We start from the raw sequence: 21,824 nt of genomic DNA on the forward strand, positions 1-21,824 counted from the left end.
CTAGCCATATGAAAATATGCTCTAAATCATTATTAATCAGAGAAATGCAAATTAAGACAACTCTGAGATACCACTACACACCTGTCAGATTGGCTAGAGTGACAGGGAAAGATAATGTGGAATATTGGAGGGAATGTGGGAAAACAGGGAAAAAAAAAAAAAAGAAAAAAAATAAAGTGATTTACAAATATTATCTCATTTTAGCTTCACAACAGCCCTAGGAGCTAGGTGCTATTATTATCCCTATTTAACAGATGAGGAAACTGAGGCAGGCAGTGGTGAAATGACTTGCCCAGGTCATAAAGCTGATATGTCCCCCTAGCAGTATTTAAACTCAGTTCTTCCTGATTAAATATTTTCTGCATCATCTAGTTCTCTTCTAGATCCAAATCTATGATTTTATAGTGATTGACATGTTTTTTTAAAAGTATGGATAAGTATATCATTAATTATTCTAAGTTATTGGTTTATAAATTATATTTATACTACTGTTTGAGAAACTGAGTCTCTAGCACAATAGGCCCAACATTACCATGTCTATGACAATCTATTCTCAGTTGTTTATCTTCTTTTCTGAATCATATTTACAGTATTCCTTCCATATGAAGATCATAAGAAAATAGAAAAGATGCTCAGAGGATCCTATGAATGGGTTTTGTATTGATGATGCAACAGAAATTACCAAAAGGCACTTACAAATAGAAGTAATTAGAGGGAGGGGTCTTTCATTCAAGTTTCCAAATGGGATACAGCTCTCAAAGGCTCCTCACCTCCCTGTGATATTTTAGGGAATCCTTTTCATTCCATGGTTCTGGGCTCTGAAACTGCATAAAAACAAATCTCAAGTCAAAATTTGCAAGAGAATATTTCTATGGCAAACACAAAGGAAATTGGCATGAAAAACCGAATTTCTATTTTGCTTTGCAAAGATACTTTTGATAGGTTACTTGGCTTAGATGAATGAGCATGCACACAGGCTTACTTGTCTTACTGGTGAATTCACCTGGCATGGGAAGGATAGATAGGCAGGAAGAAAAGAATCTGACTTTGAGGGCAGCTAGTTGGTGCAGTGGATAGAGCACCAGCCCTGAAGTCAGGAGGACCTGAGTTCAAATCTGGTCTCGGATACTTAATACTTCCTAGCTGTGTGACCCTGGGCAAGTCACTTAACCCCAATTACCTCAGGGAAAAAAAAGAATCTGACCTTGGCTCTACTGAGCCTAATCTTGGCCTCTTGGTTTTCTTCCTTTGACCAACACATTAATTTTGAATGCAGGGGAATCACTGCCCTAAAGTGGGTCTTAGTTCCAATCACTTCAGGTAGATGGAGAAGCAATGATCTTACTTGCACATAAGATAAATGTAATTATCATCTTTGATCCATTTTCCCAATAAAAGCTTTAGTTTTGTTGTGCTTCTTTTCTTTTTTTTTTTATTTTTAAAACTTTTATTTATTTATTTATTATAGCTTTTTATTTACAAGATATATGAAATGGGTAATTTTTCGGCATTGACAATTGTAAAACTTTTTGTTTCAACTTTTCCCCTCCTTCCCTCCTCCCCTCCCCTGCCATAGCAGGTTGACCAATACATGTTAAATATGTTAAGGTATAAGTTAAATACAATATATGTATACATGTCCATACAGTTACTTTGCTGTACAAAAAGAATTGGACTTTGAAATAGTGTACAATTAGCCTGTGAAGGAAATCAAAAATGCAAGTGGACAAAAATAGAGGGATTGGGAATTCTATGTATGTACTTATTTTCTTAAAGAGAAAAAAAAAATGGAAAAAGACTTAAGCTGAAGATACATTATTTCTTAATATTTTAATTTTAATTAAAAAACTAAGTTTTTTATATAATAATAATAATAACAACAATAATAGCATTTATATAGTTATAAACATGAACCAGGTACTGTGGACACTGCATATATTATTTTATTTGATTCTCATAGTAACCCTTGAAAGACAAATAATTATCAACATTTTACTGCTAAAGAAACTGAGAAAGATAAGAATTTAAGTGATCTTGCTCAAGGTCACACACATAGTACATGTGTGAGAATGGATTTCAACTCAGGTTTTCTTGATTTCAGGCCTAACACTCTATCCACTGCTTTTCTACCCTCTACAAAACAAATATAAATTAATGTATTCTTTCGGAACAGAAGAATGTGGAATAAGTAACATTGCAGATTAGGCTCCTCTTTGCCCAAATATGCTGCTGTTTAATATTTTTTTCAACCATGCTTGAAAATGTTTTTATAAATAATGCAATGAACAGAAAAGAGTAGATGAAAGAAATACAGTTATGGAGACAAAGAACTCTGAGGATTTCTGTGAAGTCTTTCTAGTGTCAACTTACCTAGTTATGCTTTAGTTTTTCCAACTGCAAAACAGGAAATATAAGTGTTTTGAATACCAATTAAATTTGCATTCAATTGAATTACTTATGATAAACAATTATTAAAACTATTAATTTAAATCATGCTCATTAAGTACCCTATAAAGACTGGTTTTTTTTTGTTTGTTTGTTTTTTGTTTTTTTTTCACTGCCTTTGCTACCTTTCCAGTGATTCACTCTGTGAGGTTGCTGTCCTGGCTTCTAACTGATCTGAATTTGACATTTTCACAGCTATTTCCTCTTTCTCCCCACAACTGTCTATTTGCTTTTGTCTTTTCATCCTGAAATGTTCTTTTCCTCAACCTGTGTATGGTGTCAATATTAGATAATATTGCTTTTGCTGCTTCATGTTTTTGCAGCAGTTTTGTGATACCCCAAATTTAAACTATAATTGGATGTGCACTTGTTGATCAAAATCTTTCCTCTGATGCTTATCTAGCTGTCTGATAATGGAGAAAGCTCATAAATTCTCTGAGTCTTAGGCAGCTCTGTAAGAAAAGATACTTTATGATTATTTTTTCAATACCTACCCTCTATATACTTGCTCCTGATTATTAATTATATTCTACTCTCCAAGAGATCAGAGGCTTATGTCAGCATAAATTACAACTGAGTTCTTTGTTAAATGCTTTTAAAAATAATTATAGTTCTATTGTTGTTTAGTTTATTAGTCATGTCCAACTCTTCATGACTCCATTTGGGGTTTTCTTGGAAACGAGTCCTTTGGTATTCTTTTTCCAGATCATTTTATAGATGAGAAAACTGAAGCAAGCAGGGCTAAGTGATTTGCCCAGGGTTACATTGCTGGTATTGTTTCTCCTGGCTCCAGGTCTGGTTCTCTATCCACTGTGCCATCTAGCTGCCTCAATTTCAGCATTATATTTTTATTATTTTCATTCTTATTTATATATGAAATTCAATATTTTTTGTTTAGTCTTTTCAGTCATATAGGATGATTCATGACCCCATTTAGGGTTTTCTTGGTAAAAATACTGGAGTGCTTTTGCCATTTCCTTCTTCAGCTCATTTTACAGATGAGGAAACTGAGGCAAACAGGTTTAAGTAACTTGCCCAGAGTCACACAGCTATTATGTATCAGAGGCCAGATTTGAATTCATGCCTTTTTGGCTCCAGGTCTATTCACTGAAATCCAACCTACTAGTGAACAAATTTCACAAACCTCATAGAATGAATATCAAAACTTGTAATAATGCCTAATACTGCTAATAACATTTCTCTGGTGCTCTAAGGAGTATGAAGTACTTTCCTCTCATAAACCCTGTGAGGCAGAAAATATACATCATTATCCTAATTTCTCACAGGCAGAAACAGCCTCAGAGAGGTTAAGAGACTTGTCTAGTTATGCAACTGGCAATTGTTACAATTTAGATATGAATGTGCTTTAGATCTTTAAAAAAAATTAATTCCTTCATTCAGGGATTATTTTATTTTAATATGCAATGAATGGCTTTATACAATGTACCTGGGGATTCTTCATTAATTCTGCCTCATGTTGAAAAGCTATCAATCAACCAGTAAATAATTGTTAATTCCCCTTCCCCACTGTACTAGGCAGTAGGAATACAAAAACAAAAATTAAATAGTCCTTATCCTCAAGAATTTATCATCTATCAGAGATAAGAGATATTTAGTAGATTTATTCAAGACTCAATCAGTATTTTTTAAGCTTTTACTCTATGGCATATGCTAGGGGGCTCAGTGGAAAAGCCAGTTCAAAGCCTGCCCTAACTATGTGACCCTGGGCAAATCACTTAACCCTCTTTGCCTCAGTTTCCTCATCTATAAAATGAGCTAGAGAAGGAAATGACCAATCACTCCAAGACCTTGGCCAAGAAAATCCCAACGGATGATCATGGAGAATTGGACATGAGTGAAACAACAGAACAACAACCAAATATGCTAGGTACTGTGCTGGGTGCTGAGAATACAAATACAAAAAAATGAAATAATATCTGCTCTCAAGGAGCTTACACAAACACATACATATATAGAATAAGTTTAAAGAGATTAGATATGTGATGGTTGAATACTAAGTTGTTATGGGGAGAGCACTAACATTTAGGAATGAACTTAGGAGCTAGAAGAATGGTAGCTTGTCATATATATTGTGAAGAGAAAACTAAGCTAATTCAGCAGCTGTCTGTCCATGGGATCTTTCCTTTGGAAATCAAGGACCATATTAAGTGATCTCCTTTGTTTCACAAGGCATGTAGCCAAGCCAAATGTTGACATCCTGGTTAATATTTATATGTTCACATATTTTCAATGTTCTCATCTCTGTTTATTTTACTTCATATAAAAAAAAGACCAGAGGAATAAATCATGTTAGGCCCTGGGAAAAACATGATAAATAACAACACGGCTGCCACTTCTATTACTGTCTGTCATTGCTCTCACAATCATTCCCTGCAGCTTTTACAGAAGCAGTCATCAGTCCTGGACAAGGGGCTTTCCACTATTTTGAAAAAATGTCCTGACCAAGCTAATTTCACAGCAACATGTGGCCTAGAATTTAGCCACGTGAGAAGAATGACACTGGTCATATTCAAGTATGAGTCAGTGACTATTTTTAGCTTTGAGAGTTATCCGATTTTTCCTCACTCCTTCCAATACCTGTTGTGTGAACAATCCTACGTGTATCGGGTTAGCTCCATTACCAAAGCTCTCTTTTCCTGGTTTGTTTTTAATTTTGACACAGTTTTCTTTTTAAGCCAGTATCTTCTGGCTTTCTTTGGAATGGATAAGTTACAGAAGTCCAACAGCATTCCTATGTCCAGAAAATAGTCACGATGCACCTGCCAAGGCACAAATGTTGGGATTTGTCACAAGGATGGCAAGACAGGTGCCTTTAGGCTGTCTGACTGCTCAGTAAATAAACCTGGCTTTTTATTCTGAGTGAGCTGTTTATTTCGAGTTGTCTTCTAAAGACTGGCTTGGACCTCCCAGGACTTGTTGACAGAATTGTAGGTTGCCACCAAAGAAAAAACATTAGCAACAGATAAACAGGGGTCTTGTCTATTCCTGCTTATCCAGAATGACTTAAAGAAGTCATCTCCTGAAAAGTCACTGGTCTTTAGAATGTCAGAATCTGTAGCTTAGGTAATAAATAATTAAAGGAGAACTTGGGAGCCTGAGAGTGTACCAGGGTTATTTTTAGAGGCTCTCTGGCATTTATCAACAACAGCCCCGCAGGCATCCCAGGCATGGGTATGGGCAGAGACAGCCAGATTCTGTTCAGGAGTTATAGTTGCTGATAGCAAACATTTGCTTGTCTAAAAAAAAACCCAACAACATTCTCTAACTGATTAGTTTCATTACTCCTTTCTCTCTTGATGATTCAAAGCCTATTTATTCATCCTTTAAGACCAGCTCAAACTCCAACCTTCCCTGACTTCTGCAGTTCCCACAAGCTCTTCATGATCAATGTCTTTTTACTTTTGTGTCTCAAAGGACCTAGCACAGTGCCAAACAGATAATGGGTATTTAATATGATCCTGGGAAATAGAGAAATTTCTGAATAATAAAAATGACTTTGGATTAGTTATTTCTAAGGAACCCACTAGCTTTGTAATTCTGATTCTCTGGTGGTAGAGTTTCATTCTGTGGTCAGTTTCTTAAGGATTTGTATACCTCAGAACGATTAAGAAACTCTTTAATTAGGATGTCTGAGTGGGGCTTCGTCAATTTAAAATTGAGAGATAACCATGAGATTTCTCACTTCTTTGGATGTCTATGTAGCAATTATTTTTTCATTAAATTTTCTGTGATCCCATGAGGGAGGGTAGCATTCTGTCCTCCACTCTAGAAGATTGGTGTCTATCAGTCCATGACAGTGAGTTGATCTGGGTTTTGGGGACTTTGACTTCCCTTTTTTATTTTGTGTTTTATTCCCTGAACACTCCCCTTGAAGTGAATGAGGTCACTCTTATAGCTAAGAGAGTACAGTGCTTCACTCCTTTGTCCCAGAAGTAGTTCTTTATTAGTATACTATGATGTATTGAGGCAGTACTCATTCTGAGAGGTTTAATAACAGCTTCTGTATGGAATTTGGGCATAAATTAAGAAAATGACAAGATCCCATTCTATCTTATTTTGTTCAGTGCAAGTAGAAAAAATCTTTTGTAATCTCATTCCTTCCAAATCCTATCCTCGTTGATGGAAAAAAAAATTCAGAAATAGAACTTTGGCAAGGGGGGTGTATGGAGAAGGAAGGAGAAAGGAGGGAATGTCAGCCAAAAAGAGCAAAACTTCTTAACAACAACAAAAAAAGTAGTTCTGATGTAACATTCCACATTCATCTGGCTATTTCCCCAGGAATTTCTTTTAAAGCCCAACTTAAACGACATTTCCTCCTCAATTAAGTATTTATTAATTGTCAACTCTGAAGCCTTCCCAAATGACCACAATTAGCAATGGTCTTTCTCCTTTTGGACCTGACATAGCTTTCTCTCTCTCTCTCTCTCTCTCTCTCTCTCTCTCTCTTTACATGTTTCTAATGTAGTTATTTATCATTTTGTGTTATAATTGCATGTGTCTTATATTTCTTTCTAAGCTGAAATTTTTTGTCTCCCCAACCTAGGCTAGTGTAACATAATGAAATACTAAATTTAGTTCAGTTCAAATTGAATCTATATAAGTTCACTCATTTTATAGATGAAGAAATAAACTCTGCCAGTGAAGTGGTTCATTCACAGCCAAATATATAGCCTGCCAATAATAGTTTAGGAAATGTTATATTCATGAATGATAGAGACCATATGTGTGTGTAAGTGTGTGTGTTTGTAAAAGCATATACAGAATCTTGATGGTGCTTCCTTCTTTTTATATATTTTTTCTTTTAAAACACAAACAGCAACTTCTGTGAGGAGTAGTAGGATTTGCTATACTGGGGACTCAACTGGAACTGGACAGTTGGGCAATACAGCTCTTTGCTTTGTGTTGCTTTGCATTGCTTTGTTTTCTGCTTTCCCTTTTCTTCCTTCTTGTGTATGCTCTGACCAAAGGAATGTCAATTTTTATCGTTGAAATCTTACAAGGTATCTTGGGGTTTACTGGCTCGATTTTTCTTTTCTTTTTTTTTTTCCTTAAGGATCATGCCTTAAACCCAACCCACTGTGGCTCTCATTGATTGGCCAACAATAAGCCCTAGGCCAAGACACAGGTGATCATTGTTTGGCTCAAAATGAATGTAAACTAGAAACCTTGAGGGTCTTCCCCTCCCCAGATCTATCTATCTTCCTTCCTTCCTCCTTCTTTCCTTCTCTTCCTCCCTTCTTCCTTTCCTTCTTCCTTCCCTGCCTCCCTCCTTTCTATTTTGTTTCTCTTTTCTTCCCTTTTCTCCTCTCTCTCTCTCTCTCTCTCTCTCTCTCTCTCTCTCTCTCTCTCTCTCTCTCTCTCTCTCTCTCTGTCTCTCTCGACTTTGGCCAAAACATTTAACTCTGCTTCAATTTCTTCATCTGTAAAATGAATTGAAGAAGGAAATGGAAAACCATTCCAGTATCTTCGCCAAGAAAATCCCAAATGGGGTCACAAAGAGTTGGACATGACTGAAACTGAACAATAACAATTCCTCAGTTGTATAATAATAGCATTTCTCTCCTTGCGAGGATCAAATAAAATAATATTTGTAAAGAGCTTCATGGTGTCTGACACATAATAGGACTTAATAAATGCTATTTTTCTTCTGTATCTGATTTTTTTTTCCTGACAGCAAGATTTAATAAAAAATTATTATTCATGAATATAACATTTCCTAAGCCACTGTTGAAAGGGTGTTTGCTTAGTTGTGGAAAAACCATTCTTCACTCTTTAGTGCCCTTTGTTACAATCAAAAGAATCTACCTTCTCAAAGTGCTCTTAAGCCTAGAATTCTCAAGGGCTTATTTTCCTATGTTTGGAATCTTGATGCTAAACCAATGCAGGAGATTACTACTTTGACAGGTATATCACTACTCACTCATTCATTTGAGGGTTGGCTTTTTTTTAACAGTCACCTTGGAGTGGGGGATTTAGTAGACCTATCCATTTATTCTAGTCGCCTTGATTTATATCTTGCCACTGGATCCAGATGGCTCTGTAGGGGAAAGTGAGGCAGATGACTTTGCACAGCCCTCCCTCACTTAAATCCAATTCACTTGCATGTCATGGCAAAACCTCAATGATGTCATGATCCTATTCAAGAACAAAGAACAACAACAATTTATTCCTTTTTTTTTTTTGCCATTGCTCAAAGCATTTCTTGAACTTATAAACCACAAAAGAGAATCAGCCTCTTCATTTTATGGTCAAATATGCTTTTTTGGGGAAAACTCCCCAACTTATATTGTAGTTAACACGCAAAGAGCATGCATGGCCCTGTTATTTATTACACCTGGCTCAGAAAGATCAAACCCCTTTTCAAGGAACAGACATCTAAAGGTAGGAAGAGAAACAGCATCATCCAAGAGTCTTGATACAAGTCTTATCAGTTACTCCATATGGTAAATACCAATCTGCATCATCATTATGTTTGGTGTAAAGAGAAAGATTCTTCATATGTCTCTCTGTCTATCTGTCCATCTGCTTGTTTATTTATTTATTTTTACCCCTGACTGAAATTACACCTTGCTACAGAAGCCAAGAGGACTAATAATACCAGAGTCTTCTTCTTCTATCCTGGTGGCATCCTACAACATCAGCTCTCTTCCAGCTTACAACCGATTTTGGGAAGTCACCATCACAATGAATCATCCATAGCCAGAAAAAGGCAGAGATTATCTGTGCATATTTCAAAGGAGGAGAGTAGGGGGAAGAATTTTTTATAGTGACTTTGTTGGCACAAGTATGCATCTTTTTATAGCTACTTGATTGAAGGTAACAAGCATCATTAGTTCTGTCATGTTTGTTTTAAAAAAAACAGTCACATAATTTTATAAGCTCCTTTTATATTTGGTACTATTTTTTCCCTTCCACATTTCTAATGAGATATAACATTCACTTTTTCAGAGAGTATCACAGGACTATACAGTGTGAGACCAACTATATTTATCTTAAGGTTGCTTTAAAAGATTTTAAATTATTATCTTTGTTTTTACATTATCTACAGCTCCTATCATATTATTCTGTCTCCCTCACCAAGGTCCACCTCTTATACTTAGAATGCTTAAGATTTTTTAAAAGTTGTTTTTTTTTTTTTGGTCTGATGGAAACTATTTTATTATTTCAGTTTCAGCACTTATGAGTGTCTTTGTTTTCCTTACATCTACTTATATATAGTCTTACTGGGATTTTCCTTTTCCTCTCCCTGCCCATCCCTAATACCAATTTAAAAGAATGCAAGTAATGGCAAAAGAGAAATAATAGAAGGAGCTTGGCAATTGGTAGAGACTTGTGGAAGGTAGAGAGGAAAAGAAAAAAGCTAAGGAAAGAGGTCATGGAGTCAGAGCTGAATAGAAGCTGAGAGATCACCTAGCATAATTCCTAATTCACAAATGAAGTGGAGTGGGTTGCAGCATATTTCCCCTATCATGAAATATGACTCTTTTGACACTCATATTTCATCCTTTGGGTATCATGTATCATTCAGACATTTTGTGGGACAGCACATACATGCATAGAAAATGGAACAGATTTTGTAAGCATTTCTTTAATGATTTATTCTTCTCACTTAAGACAATGGCTTCATTATATTTGGATACTTAGATTTTAGACACTGTGCTATGAGAAAAGAAAAATACATTTAAAAAATAAAATTAGGAATGACAACTGGATATACATTAGAAACTCACATTCTATAGTCTCAGAGACTGGTGCAGTGTTAAGCTTATAATAGGTATTTAATATATTTTTATTTAATGAATGGATAAATGAAACCCATGAGGGAGGTGATAGAATTTTGAGAACACTGGAGGATCAGTTTTTAAACTAACACTACATCCCAGTTCCTCATTCCACTGAAAATGCTATAATGAAGGATTCTTTAATGATAGTCCATCCTCGGAAGCATGTGCTGATGTTTTCTGACTGATCTCAGTTCTAGAGACCACTTGGAAAGTTTGTAGGGAAACAGATTTTGACCATGGGTGACTCAAAGTTAGTGTCAATGGTGTACTAGAATTTATTTATGGGTCCAAAATAGCCAACTTTAAATTTTCATTGTGAACATTCACACCTAGGAAACTGGCAAATGCCTACAAATCAAAGCTTAATTTCTTGTTCTGTTGATTGCCTATACTTAAGAAAATTATCTATAAATGTTAGTAATACAGATTAAACTTAAAAGTATATTGCACATGCTTACCCCCACCCAAACATTTACAAGCACATCCCTGGATTTAGTACTATGTGATAATGAAAAACTTTCAAATCAGTTTCAAAATGTAAAAAAAAAAAGAAAAAAAACTGATGTGTCAGGAAAGACTAAGGTAAACTTGAATATGCATATAAAAAGTTTGAATAGTTGATCTTTCACTCTGTTTCCTGAAGTCTCTTGGATTTGCCGACTTGAGAAAGGAAGGTTTTCTTTCCCTTCTCCTTTCTTTAGTCACCATGTGTCTTTGAGCACATAGTGCCTCTGTTTTTGTTGTTGTTCTTCTTGATGATGATGCTGATCTTAGGTGAAGGACTGTTTTGAGAAGGGAGTTCTCAGGCAACTGAGAAAACCATGAAACTTATAAGAGGTCCAAGAAACATCTAGAATTGGGAGCAGAGTCTGATGAAGCAGTGAAGACTGACAACAGACAAAGTACCTGAAGGCAAAAGGTTAATGTCAAATTACCCATGCATATATGTTTTGAAAATAAAATGCTTTATTAAAAATAGATTAATTAGGTAAAATTATCATTTAAAAAATTGTATTTACTTTGCCTACCCATGAATAACAAATTACTACAATTATTTATACCTAACTTTATTTGTATAAAAAGTGTTTTATGTTTATGTTCATATAGTTCCTACATTTGCTTTGGCAGGTATGCTCTCAAGTATTTTATACTGTGTATTTTATGGCTTGTCCTTCATTCTCAAAGAGGTCCCTGATAACAGGGACATGATACCATGACAAACAAGTGAATTGGATTTAAGAGAGGGAGGATTGTGCAAGGTTACCTGCCTCATTTTCCCCTTCAGAGACATTTGAGGTTAGCAGCCAGATATAGATCAGGATGATTAGAGATAGCTTTGGCTGCAATGGGAGACCTTGGCCTTTTAAAGCTTAGATCTTCAACAGGTCTCAGTATGACTGAGGCCATAGGTAATTTAGGCTAGGTAGCAGTTGAGACAAAGAATCTTCTCTTTAGCCTCATCAAAAAATAAAGTAAAATCTAAATAATTAAATCTGGAGAGGAAGATTCCCCAGGGTTTCTGGACAGAGCAGAAATGATTGCTATTTGCATTCAATCTGAATCAATCAGGACCCAAACAATGACCAACTGATACTTTGCCTGGTACCTATTGGTGGCTAAACAATGAGAATCAGAGTGGTTTTACTTGAACTTTTTCTGTCAGAAAGAAATCTAGAAAGCAACACTGAAAAATGTGACTGACACATAGTGTAGTTTCCCCATTTTTCTCTTTTGATTAAGTATATATTTAGTTTTAACTTTGTCTGAGATCATGATTACTAACCCTGCTTTTTATACATAATAAATTCTACTCCTGCCCCTAAAAAAAAAAAAAAAAAAAGAATTTAAACTCAGGTATTTCCAATCCCAAATCTAGCACCATACTGATTCACAACTTCCCCCAAAACTTACTAGTATGCTTATCTTTCCACAACTCCTCCAATACTAATCATTCCCATCTTTTGTAATCATTTTGAATTTTCATTGTATAAATTTGTTACCTTTGATTGCTCCAGTCCTGTTAATACTATTTTTTCCCTGGGATTGGATTATTTAGGACATCTATTTGGTCCTTTGTTAATTTGAGTATTTCTATATTTAAAAAATATTCCTTTGTTTCGTTAATGTTCTCAGTTTTGGTAACATAAAACTGCATAGTAAGTTCTGATCTTTCCTTTTATTTCTATTGATTTATTGTAATATTACTTGGTTTATTTGCTATTTTGTTGATTTTTGTTTTCTGCATAACTTTTTACTCTACCATCTTGCCACAAAGCTTTTTCTTTGTGGGCCTTTTAATTAACTTTTCCTTTTACTTTCTCTCTCCATTGACCTCTCTAGGACTAGACATTATTTACTTAGGGCTCTATGCCTCAACAAATTGAACAAATTAGCAAAAAATATTTGCTAATGGGAGAGACCTAAAGATATATTCATTTACCTTGTAGCCTTGGAAACAATGTTCTTTTCTTTCTTATATTAGTGACACTATTGTAGGAAATTTTATTCTGTATAGGCACCGGAGATATTTTGGGAGCAGTCAGTTCTGCACAGATAGCTACACATCTTATTCTACTCTTAATTTAGCATTGGCTTTGGATGACAGAAATCTTGTTTCAACATCCCAATCAGATCTATCACAACAAGGAAAATTGATCTTTTTTTTTCTTAGAAATCTCTTTATCTTGGAGAAGGAATTTTATATAAATATGGTCTCCTAGAGAGTTAGGTCATAATGTATAGATAGTGCAAGAAAACTGAAACTTACTTTTTGTAGGGAGAATAAATCATATGTCCCTCTCAGCTACAATGATACTAACAAACTGAGACATGAATGGGAGAGTCATGGTTTGAATTGGTTGTTATACCATATCAGGGCTGCTTGATGCTGATTAACAGTTCAGTTATCCATTTACAGGAAACACATTAATGCTGGCCATGTGCTCCAATCCTCTGATGATTTCACACAAGAAGAAAGTACTGGTCAGTAATCTGAGTCAAAATGTTTTCTCTTATTCCAGAAACATTAAAGTTAGAATTGGTCAAATGAAATCATCAGTGCTGTTTGACACTAGAGGATGCATATTAAATGGGACCCTGGGACCCCCACATGGGACAATCTCTCCTAATGCTCCAGTGTGGGTTCAAGCCTCTTGAGATATATAAATGACAACGAAGGGACCCTTTCCAGCAATTATCCTTATATTGTTGGTTCAATTAGGCAGTTGCTTTAATTTAAAACAAGCCATCTCAAACTTGCCACAAGATGGCATCTTCCTACTATTGTTGATTCTCATCTTCAATGCTCTTTTCTTTGCTCAGAAGTTTATATAAGCAGTAACTATGTAACTTTCTTTAGAGAGTTTTTAAAATATATACCAAGTAAAGAAATGCAGTATAAAACAATTTTATTTATTTTTTGTCTACTTTCCTCCAAATGAAGTAAACAAGAGAGAATTCAGACAATTGAAACAAAAATTCCTTTAATGCTTATTAATTTTCATTTTAGAATCATTTAAAACAAAACAAATGATACAAATAAGAAATATTAATAAATAATGGTGGTGGTTCAACAGTAATCACGAGGGTATAATTTAAATTTTAAAAGTACCCTTCAGGAAGGAATCAAGAAACTATGCTGAATCTCTGACTTTGTAGAATCTCTACTTTGTATAATAACTTTAAAAACACTTTTTCAAAGTTATATTTTATTTGCAGAAAGATTATGTGTGCATATTTTCTATAAGTTTTTTTGGTTCCTAGGCAAGATTACAAACTGTAAAAAAAAGGAATTTTTAAAAAAGTGCTATGTATAATTAAATAAAGTACCATACAAATATACAAAATCAAGTACATGATTGAAAATTCTCCAATGACATTGTAATTTTTAAAAAGTATATACTTCCTTCGTACATATTACCTCAATATTAATTAGACCTAGACTTTAGCTTGGTTTTGTGAGTTTTAATAGTTTTTTCTTTAGTAGAATGACGGTAAAAAAATTTTTTAGCATAAATATACAATTGGAACTATGAATTGATATTTAGAAATTTGAGCCCATGTTTATTGAAAGCTTTATGAAAATTACTTATTGAATAAGTTCTATTTTTTAAAAATAAGAATTGATCTAGCATTTAAAAATTTGTATAGAATCAAATACTGCAGTACCTTTAGCAATACTAGGAGAAATAGGCAAGTAAAGTTAGATGGGTGGGGCTTGCTGGCAGAGGGGTAAGTTTCATCGTGCAGCTGCTGAATAGTTTTAAAAGGTACTAATTCTGTCTAACTTCTCTGTTGGGAGAAGGAAACTTCTCTGTCCTGGAGAAGAAAATTGGTTACATTTCCATTACTTCAAACTAGATGACTACAAGTATCCTTTTGTCTTCTAGTCTAATAGGTACTTTAGGCAGCTAGGTGGTACAGTGGATAAAACCCTAGGCCTTGAGTCAAGAAGTTGAAATCGAATCTCCTACACTTTATAGCTATGTGACCCTGAACAAGTCATTTAACTTCAATTAGACTTTGGTACCTCAACAAAATGGGGATAATAATAGCAACTACTTCTCTATAAAATGAGATAATATTTTTAAAATATCTGGCATAGCGTGAGTGCTTTATAAAATGCTTGTTTCCTTTTTCCTTCCCAATAAAACAGCAATTAAAACTATATATATATATATTTTTTTTACAAATAAAATGGTCAGTGACTATAGTATTCCCATATTTTTTTTTTTTTCTTTACCTCTGGTAGCCCCATCTGCCAAGAAAAAAAGAAAAAGAAAAAGAAAAAGAAAAGGAAAAAAAAGGCCCAGGAACTTGATGTACTTTTCCATAAATATCCCCATGAATGGAGAGCAGTTAGATTACTTCTTGATCCTGGGAAGTTTTAAAAATAAGTACTTTTTAATACTATATTTATCATTATCATCAGCAGCAACAACCATAATTATTGATCACTTACTATTTATCAGGCTCCTATATTAGGATTTATTTTTTTTTAAAAAACCAGCAAAAATTAATTGTCAGTGGGTAGAAGTTGCAAAGAAGTGACAAATGGAGGCTTGCTATTAGGAAAAATAGAGCTTTCCAAAAGTGGAATGGGTGAATTCAGAAGCTGATAAAATCCTATCCTTGAAGGTCTTCAAGTAGAGGTTATCCATGTGTCCTGTATGTTATAATGTAGATTCTTTTTTATGTATGAGTTGAAAAAGGTGAATGTCAAGATTCTCATGAATCCTCAAATTCTATGATTCTGTAAAAGTCAGGATTCAGTTGATTTGCTTTGTACCCTCCAGGTACAAACTTATGAAAGATATATTTTAATTGACTCCTTCTTTGGAAGTATTTCTATCTGCTCTTACTTCCTCTGTGGAGGAGAATATCCCATCCTTTATTCCTAGTTCAGATATCTGAATTGTATAATAAATATGTATGTTATATATTTGTTGACATTAGAAATTATAAATGGGGGATTAAAAGGAAAAAAAAATCAATGGACCTTCTAATTTCATAGAAATACAATGAATTAGGAAAGTTTTTCAGAGCACCTTCTTAAGATCTTTAAAAGTGGGAGAAAAACCCTTCCAAGATTGTAATCTTGCTGATATCCAAGTCAGAGAAGTGCATATTCAGGAGACTTTATAATAACAGTAATAAGACCAACATAGTGCTTTACAGTTTTCAGAATAATTTTACATACATTAGATTATTTGATCCTCACAATAATCTCAACACATAGTACACCGACATTTTGTTATTCCATTTTTAACAGAGAAGGAAAATGAGACTCAGAGAAGTTAATGTCTTGGCATTGATTACATGGATAACCAATGACAGAGCCCATATTCTAACTTCTGGTTCAATATTATTTGCCATTATATTTTTTCTTTAAGATCTTCCAGAATTTGAAGTTCATTTAAAGAATTTATATAATTATATAATATTATATAATAAATATAGAATTTAAAAATTAATTACATAGTTGGAAAAAGAGAGAACTTATAAATGGAATGAAATCTGAAACCCTTGCCCGCAGCCTGAGAGCAAATCATTTGCATGAACTTTATACTGCCTGATTTGCTCTGTAACTTTCCAAAGCTCAGTGCCATTTGAAAGATTATAGGATTTTAAAAATTGGCTATTTCAGCAACCTGACCTTTACTAAATAGATCAGACCTGCCAAAATCCTTGCTGTGGATAATAAAGGGTGATAATTATTAATGAATCAAGTCCTTACTAACTGCCTTAAAAAGTTTTAATGAGCAAAGATTAGTCTTTGCAAGAATATATACAATTTAAAACAAAAGAAAGCACCCTGAACATGCCCCCCCCACAGCCTCTGCTCCACAAATACAGCATACTTAGAAAAATGTAATTTTGCAACATCATTATGACTCGATTTCTTGGGAGAGGATAGGAAACATCACAGTCTTGGCACAATTCAATCCAACGAACACTGAGACAGGGCAAATCACTTATGCTCAGAGGGATCATTCTCACCCATGCACGAATTCTCCTCCCCTTGGAAAGTGTCAGTGACATTTGAACAGCTAGTTCGGTCCCAAACACTTGGGTGTTTTTTAAGGAAACACAACCAAGATAAGACTTTGCAGTTCCTATGTCTAATATTAGTGACATCTTTTGCTTGACAGGACACAAAAGGAAATCTAGGGTAGAAGAGATAAATTGCAAGAACACAGAACACATGTGCAATTCACACACACACACACACACACACACACACACACACACACACTCTTCTCAGTGCTGATGCTTTTAACAGGAGCCATTCTTTCCACAAATCCAAGTTTGTGCTTGCCAAAAGCATTTGGTGCAAACTGATCCCAGACAGCCAGTATAGTTAATTAAAGCTCTCTACCTTTCTTTCATGATATGTGTGTTCCGGTTTGGGGTAGGGATGGGGAATGGCTGAAGTTGCATAGTTTGGAGAAAAAAATCATGTGCATTCCCATCATTGGTTTTTATTTTGCCTCACAGCTTCTTGGTTGGCACATTGCTTTGTCCACCATTTTGTGTCAGACAAATCTGGACATCTGCCAGTGGCCGTATTCTCTGGGTATCTAGCAAGATGGCCAACTGCTTCCATAGTCTAAAAGTGGAGCTATTGAGGTAGTTCTGGAAAAATCTGTGTCTGCAACTTGTTTTACGAAGGAAAGAGGATTTTTTTCACAATCTTCCTTAATAATGCATTCCAGTGTAAAGATATCTCTTCATTACTAAGTTCTTCCTAGCTTCAACTCTTTTAATATACATTTTACGTAAAACAGAATAGGAAAGAAATACAATCAAACAATTCCATATGTGGAAGTCGGGATGAGATCTTGTAATAATTTAGAGATGGTAAGAAAAATATCCGATAAAATAGGAGTGTATAATGCAATAGCTCATGATATGTAAAGTGCTAATTAATCTTATTTAGGGAGTTTAAATGTATCATTTGCTCTAACAGTCATTGGTTTAAATGATAAATCAAAGGAGGCTTGGTCACTGAAACTTTGGGCTTTGTATTTAGCAAATGAAGCTAACCTAGCTTGCTCTTTGGGTTCTTTCAACTTATCTCTTCTGCCACAAATTTCCTTCTCTTCTTCATGATTACTTTCACGCTTCTCTGGGCCACTGAATAATGGGATTTGAGATTTCTTGGAATCAGGGTGTGGTGTTTTAACTTCAATACAAATCGAGTCAGATTTCTCTAAAGGTTCAGGGGAAGATACACTGGCCTTTTTCGTGATTTGTTGAGTGCTTTTTGACTTTAAGATAGTGTTTTCTTTCTTTCTCACATCATTTGTAGATGGCCTTTGGGATTTCTCACTGCTGTCAAAAGTATCTTTTTTATCTGTAGTGTTAATAGTCTTCTCCAAATCATTTTTTGTTTTTTTGTTTTTGAATTGTAATTTTGAGATAGATTTTATTTGTTCTACAGAATTTTTGTTTAAAGACTTATCAACATTCTTTGGAGATGCTGACTGGTTTTTCTCCGCTTGAGTGTCACCTTTCTGGACTGGACTATTTTCATGCTTTGTCACCTCATTTGGCAAATGTGACAGGTCCTTTTCTAAGTTTTGGCAGGCATCCTTCATTAAACCAGAAAGGTTTTCAAGTCCTACCAAATCATTTGATGACTGTATCTGATGCTTTTCAGCAATGTTTATGGTAGCCTTTTGACTTGTGGATTTGATTTCCTTCAGCCCAGTATCATCTGATGGTGGCATCTGGGACATTCTCAGGTTACTCAAATTACTGTTCTTTTGGATCATGGGATGTTCCTCCTGTCTTCCCACATTTTCCAGGGATAATTGGTATTCTTCACAATTAAACTTGGAGTTATCTTCCTCTGGAATCTCAAGTTCATGCTTTGTAAATGTATTAGTCAAAGGTAATTGGTACTTGTCCAGATTATTTTTCTTTTTTTCAGGACCAACATTTACTTGTTTCACTCCCACTTTTGATAATGGGGATTGACAATTCTCCACAACAAAGCTCTTCTCTGTGCCAATAGAAAGTCTCATTGATTCAGTATTGCTTTTTCCCTTTGTCAATTCATCAGAAGTTAACTGCTCCTTATCTAAATGATGGCAAATATTCTCTTTTGCACTATTTTCCTGAATCATGGAATGATGGGATGCCGGAATTCGGTTATTTTCAACATCACTCAATAAAGTCTTTTCTTTTCTTGACTTGCTTTCCTGTGCTATGTCATACTCTGATGTTGTAATTTGTTTCTTTTCAGAATCACCCAAGATATGTTCTTTCATTGTTGTACTGTCTTCCTGTGTCTTGGAACAATTCAATGTTGGCGTGTGGCTTTTTTCAATTTCTTCCAAATTATTCCTTTCCATGGAGGCACTGGTTTTGCACTTTGCCATTTCACTTAAAATTGATAATTGGTGTGTGTCAAGCTTATGATGAGTATTGTCTTCCATGGAACCATTATCAGGTGTAAAAAGGGACTTTGGTGCCGCAATTTGGTATTTTTCATTGTTATTCAAGAGACTCCTTTCTGTTGCTATACTGTTTTCATGCTTTTCTGGTTCATTTGATGCTAATAATTGGAGTCTCTCAGGTTTATGAGAGCAATTCTCTTCTACAAGGTAATTTCCATGTGCCACAAAATGATTTGTTGATGGTTCTTTTTCCTTGTAGTTGCTTAAGGGATTTATTTCTCCTGTAATATTATTTTCTGTGTTTGGGGTGTCACTTAGTGACAGCACTGCCTGTTTCTTATTGTTCCCTACAGCCTTCTCCGGGGCAGCATCGTTGCTAGGTTGGGACATGTCAGTTGATGAGTTCCATTTGTACTTGCCAACAGTGTGATTAACATTTCCTTTAGTTATGTTTAGGGTATGAGCAGAGTCCTTTAATGAAGGCACTTCAGATTCTTCCAGGTTACACGAGCTTTCCCTGTGCTTCTGAGCATGGTTTTCAGACTTCATCGAGTCACTGGATGGCACTGGCCGCGGACTAGTGTTGCATGCACTATTTCTCTCAACTGAGGGGCTCTTTTTAAGCTCGGGTTTCTTGTTTGATTCAGATAACTGATGTTTCTCGGAGTGAAGATAAGTATTGCTCTTTCTTCCAAAATCACTTTCGTGATTCGTGAAATCATTCTGCTGATGAATAGGGGGTCTTTTAAAGGCAGACTTGTTCTCTTCTCCAGTGTCATTTTCTGAAAGTTTCTGGTTCAGAATGGTAGCTGGGGGCTTAGGGTTGAAATTAAACATATCACTCAATGGTTCTGCTTGTAGTTCTTGAATGTCTTGGTCATTTTGCTTGGAGGAAATAGAGACTTGAGTTGGATTTTTAACTAGACTGCTGAGTATAACTGTATCTTGATCATCATTTTTGTATTCAATAGGGGATAATTGTTGTTTGTCCCTCTTTCCTTCAAGCACATGTGAACGATCACCTTCAAAACTGGAAGCATTTTGTTGAGTGCTAGGAAGGGGTGGCATTTTGTAAACAATTGGCAGATGAATTGTTACTTGTGGGGGGTCAATTGTAGACTGGATCATACGGGAAGCCTCCACAGCAGGAGAGTGAAATGATGGAATATTTTCTGATGCTTTCTGCTCTGTGAAGTATTTTTGGGTTGCAAACAGGGGCTCTCTTTCTGAGTCTGGGGTTATTATTTCAGGTTCCTCCTCTGAACTAGAGATACTCATGGTAATTTCAGGAATTTCCCCTACTTCCACACCCTGGAGGCTTCCAGGTGATATATCCTGCCTAGTGGCACTGGGATGAGCTAAATTGACATGTGGGCTGACTTCCCATGAGTTCTCTGGTGTGTTCTCTCCCATCAAAGCTAAAATCTCATCAGGTCCAGCTAATCCAGCAACCCCTTGCATGCATGGACTGTGTGGGGATATAATGGGAGGGCAGGTTACAAGGCTTTTGTCTTCACATAAAGCAGGAGAGGAATCTATTATAGGAAGAAAATCAGGTCCAGCATTGTAGCCAGCTATTTTTGACTCAACCAGCTCCCCTTGATTAGTCATGACCTTGGGCATCAAATATTGCATGTTTTCTAGCTGCCCTTTCTTCTCTCTGTCTAGTGACACATTTTCTGGTATTTTAGTCTCATCAGATTTAATAAGTTGGGGGCTGAAAGATTTGCTTGTTTCTCTCCTGGGAGCAGTCTGAAAATAAGACCGACTAATTTTAGTGCTGTGTGACATCCAACTGAAAGGGCTGCTGATTACAGTGGCAAGGCTGAAAGAAGGTATGGGCTCAGCTGTGCAGGCCAAATATTGAGCCAATGGGGTCTTTATATTGTTGCTAGCCATTGTGGCCAGCTGTAGTATCCGGATTTCTGGCTTGTGCATCTTTTTCTTTTGCAGAATTTTTTTCTTCCTGTCCTCTTTACGCAGAAGCAACACATTTGCCTCTGAGCAAAGTGTACCACTTTGTTCGAATTTCTCCTTGAGTTTGGAAAAGACTGAATTCTTTTTGCCCACGATCTTTGGCAAAACCCCATTGGGTGCTCTCGGCTTCCTGACAGGAGGATTCTCTCTTGCTTCTTTCTCTTTTGCTTCCTTCTCCTCTGCTGCTAGGAACATCTTCAGAATGTTTTTCACTGTGCTCTTCCCGGTGGGATTAACCCATCTGGATTTCTCAAGGGGGGATGGCTTTTTGTTCTCTCCTGTTTTCTCCTTGGTTCTTTCTAGGAGCTTGTTAATGGTGTTGTTCACAAAGCTCCTGTTAGTCCCTTGTCTATCTTTAAATATCAGTCTCCCTACCTCCCTTGTCTTTTTGATGTAGGGCTCACGGTTTGGGTTCATGAACTTGGATTGTAGAAGCTGGAACTTGGTAGGCCGCCTATAGCTGTTGGGATCCTGATCTGAGTTACTATCTCTTTTGTTCTCTTTGTTTTCTGCCCATTTGGCCTTCTTAGGGGGCACCTGGGGAGATCCATCATCACGATCTGTGATATAGAGCAGTAAAGTGCTAAGGATGGCAAATACCCCAGGATCAGAGGTCATCCTATTTATCTTCTTTTTCAGTGCCACTGGATCGATTGGTGTCTTATCAATGCAAGCCTTGACATTTTTGTTGCTG

At 35.7% G+C, this 21,824-nt stretch overlaps 1 protein-coding gene across 1 annotated transcript in view; it reads right to left on the reverse strand.

Annotated features, from left to right (window-relative positions):
• Window positions 1-17,007: 17,007 nt before the first annotated feature.
• The window catches only part of ADPRHL1 (ADP-ribosylhydrolase like 1), a 69,683-nt gene continuing 64,866 nt past the window's right edge, over window positions 17,008-21,824 (reverse strand). The window contains exon 8 of the mRNA XM_051984240.1: window positions 17,008-21,821. Within this exon, the coding sequence (XP_051840200.1) occupies window positions 17,681-21,821 (4,141 nt within the window). The 3' untranslated portion in view covers window positions 17,008-17,680. The remainder of the gene's footprint in view (window positions 21,822-21,824) is intronic.

The sequence above is a fragment of the Antechinus flavipes genome, chromosome 3 (assembly GCF_016432865.1).
Source record: "Antechinus flavipes isolate AdamAnt ecotype Samford, QLD, Australia chromosome 3, AdamAnt_v2, whole genome shotgun sequence".
NCBI lineage: Eukaryota > Metazoa > Chordata > Mammalia > Dasyuromorphia > Dasyuridae > Antechinus > Antechinus flavipes.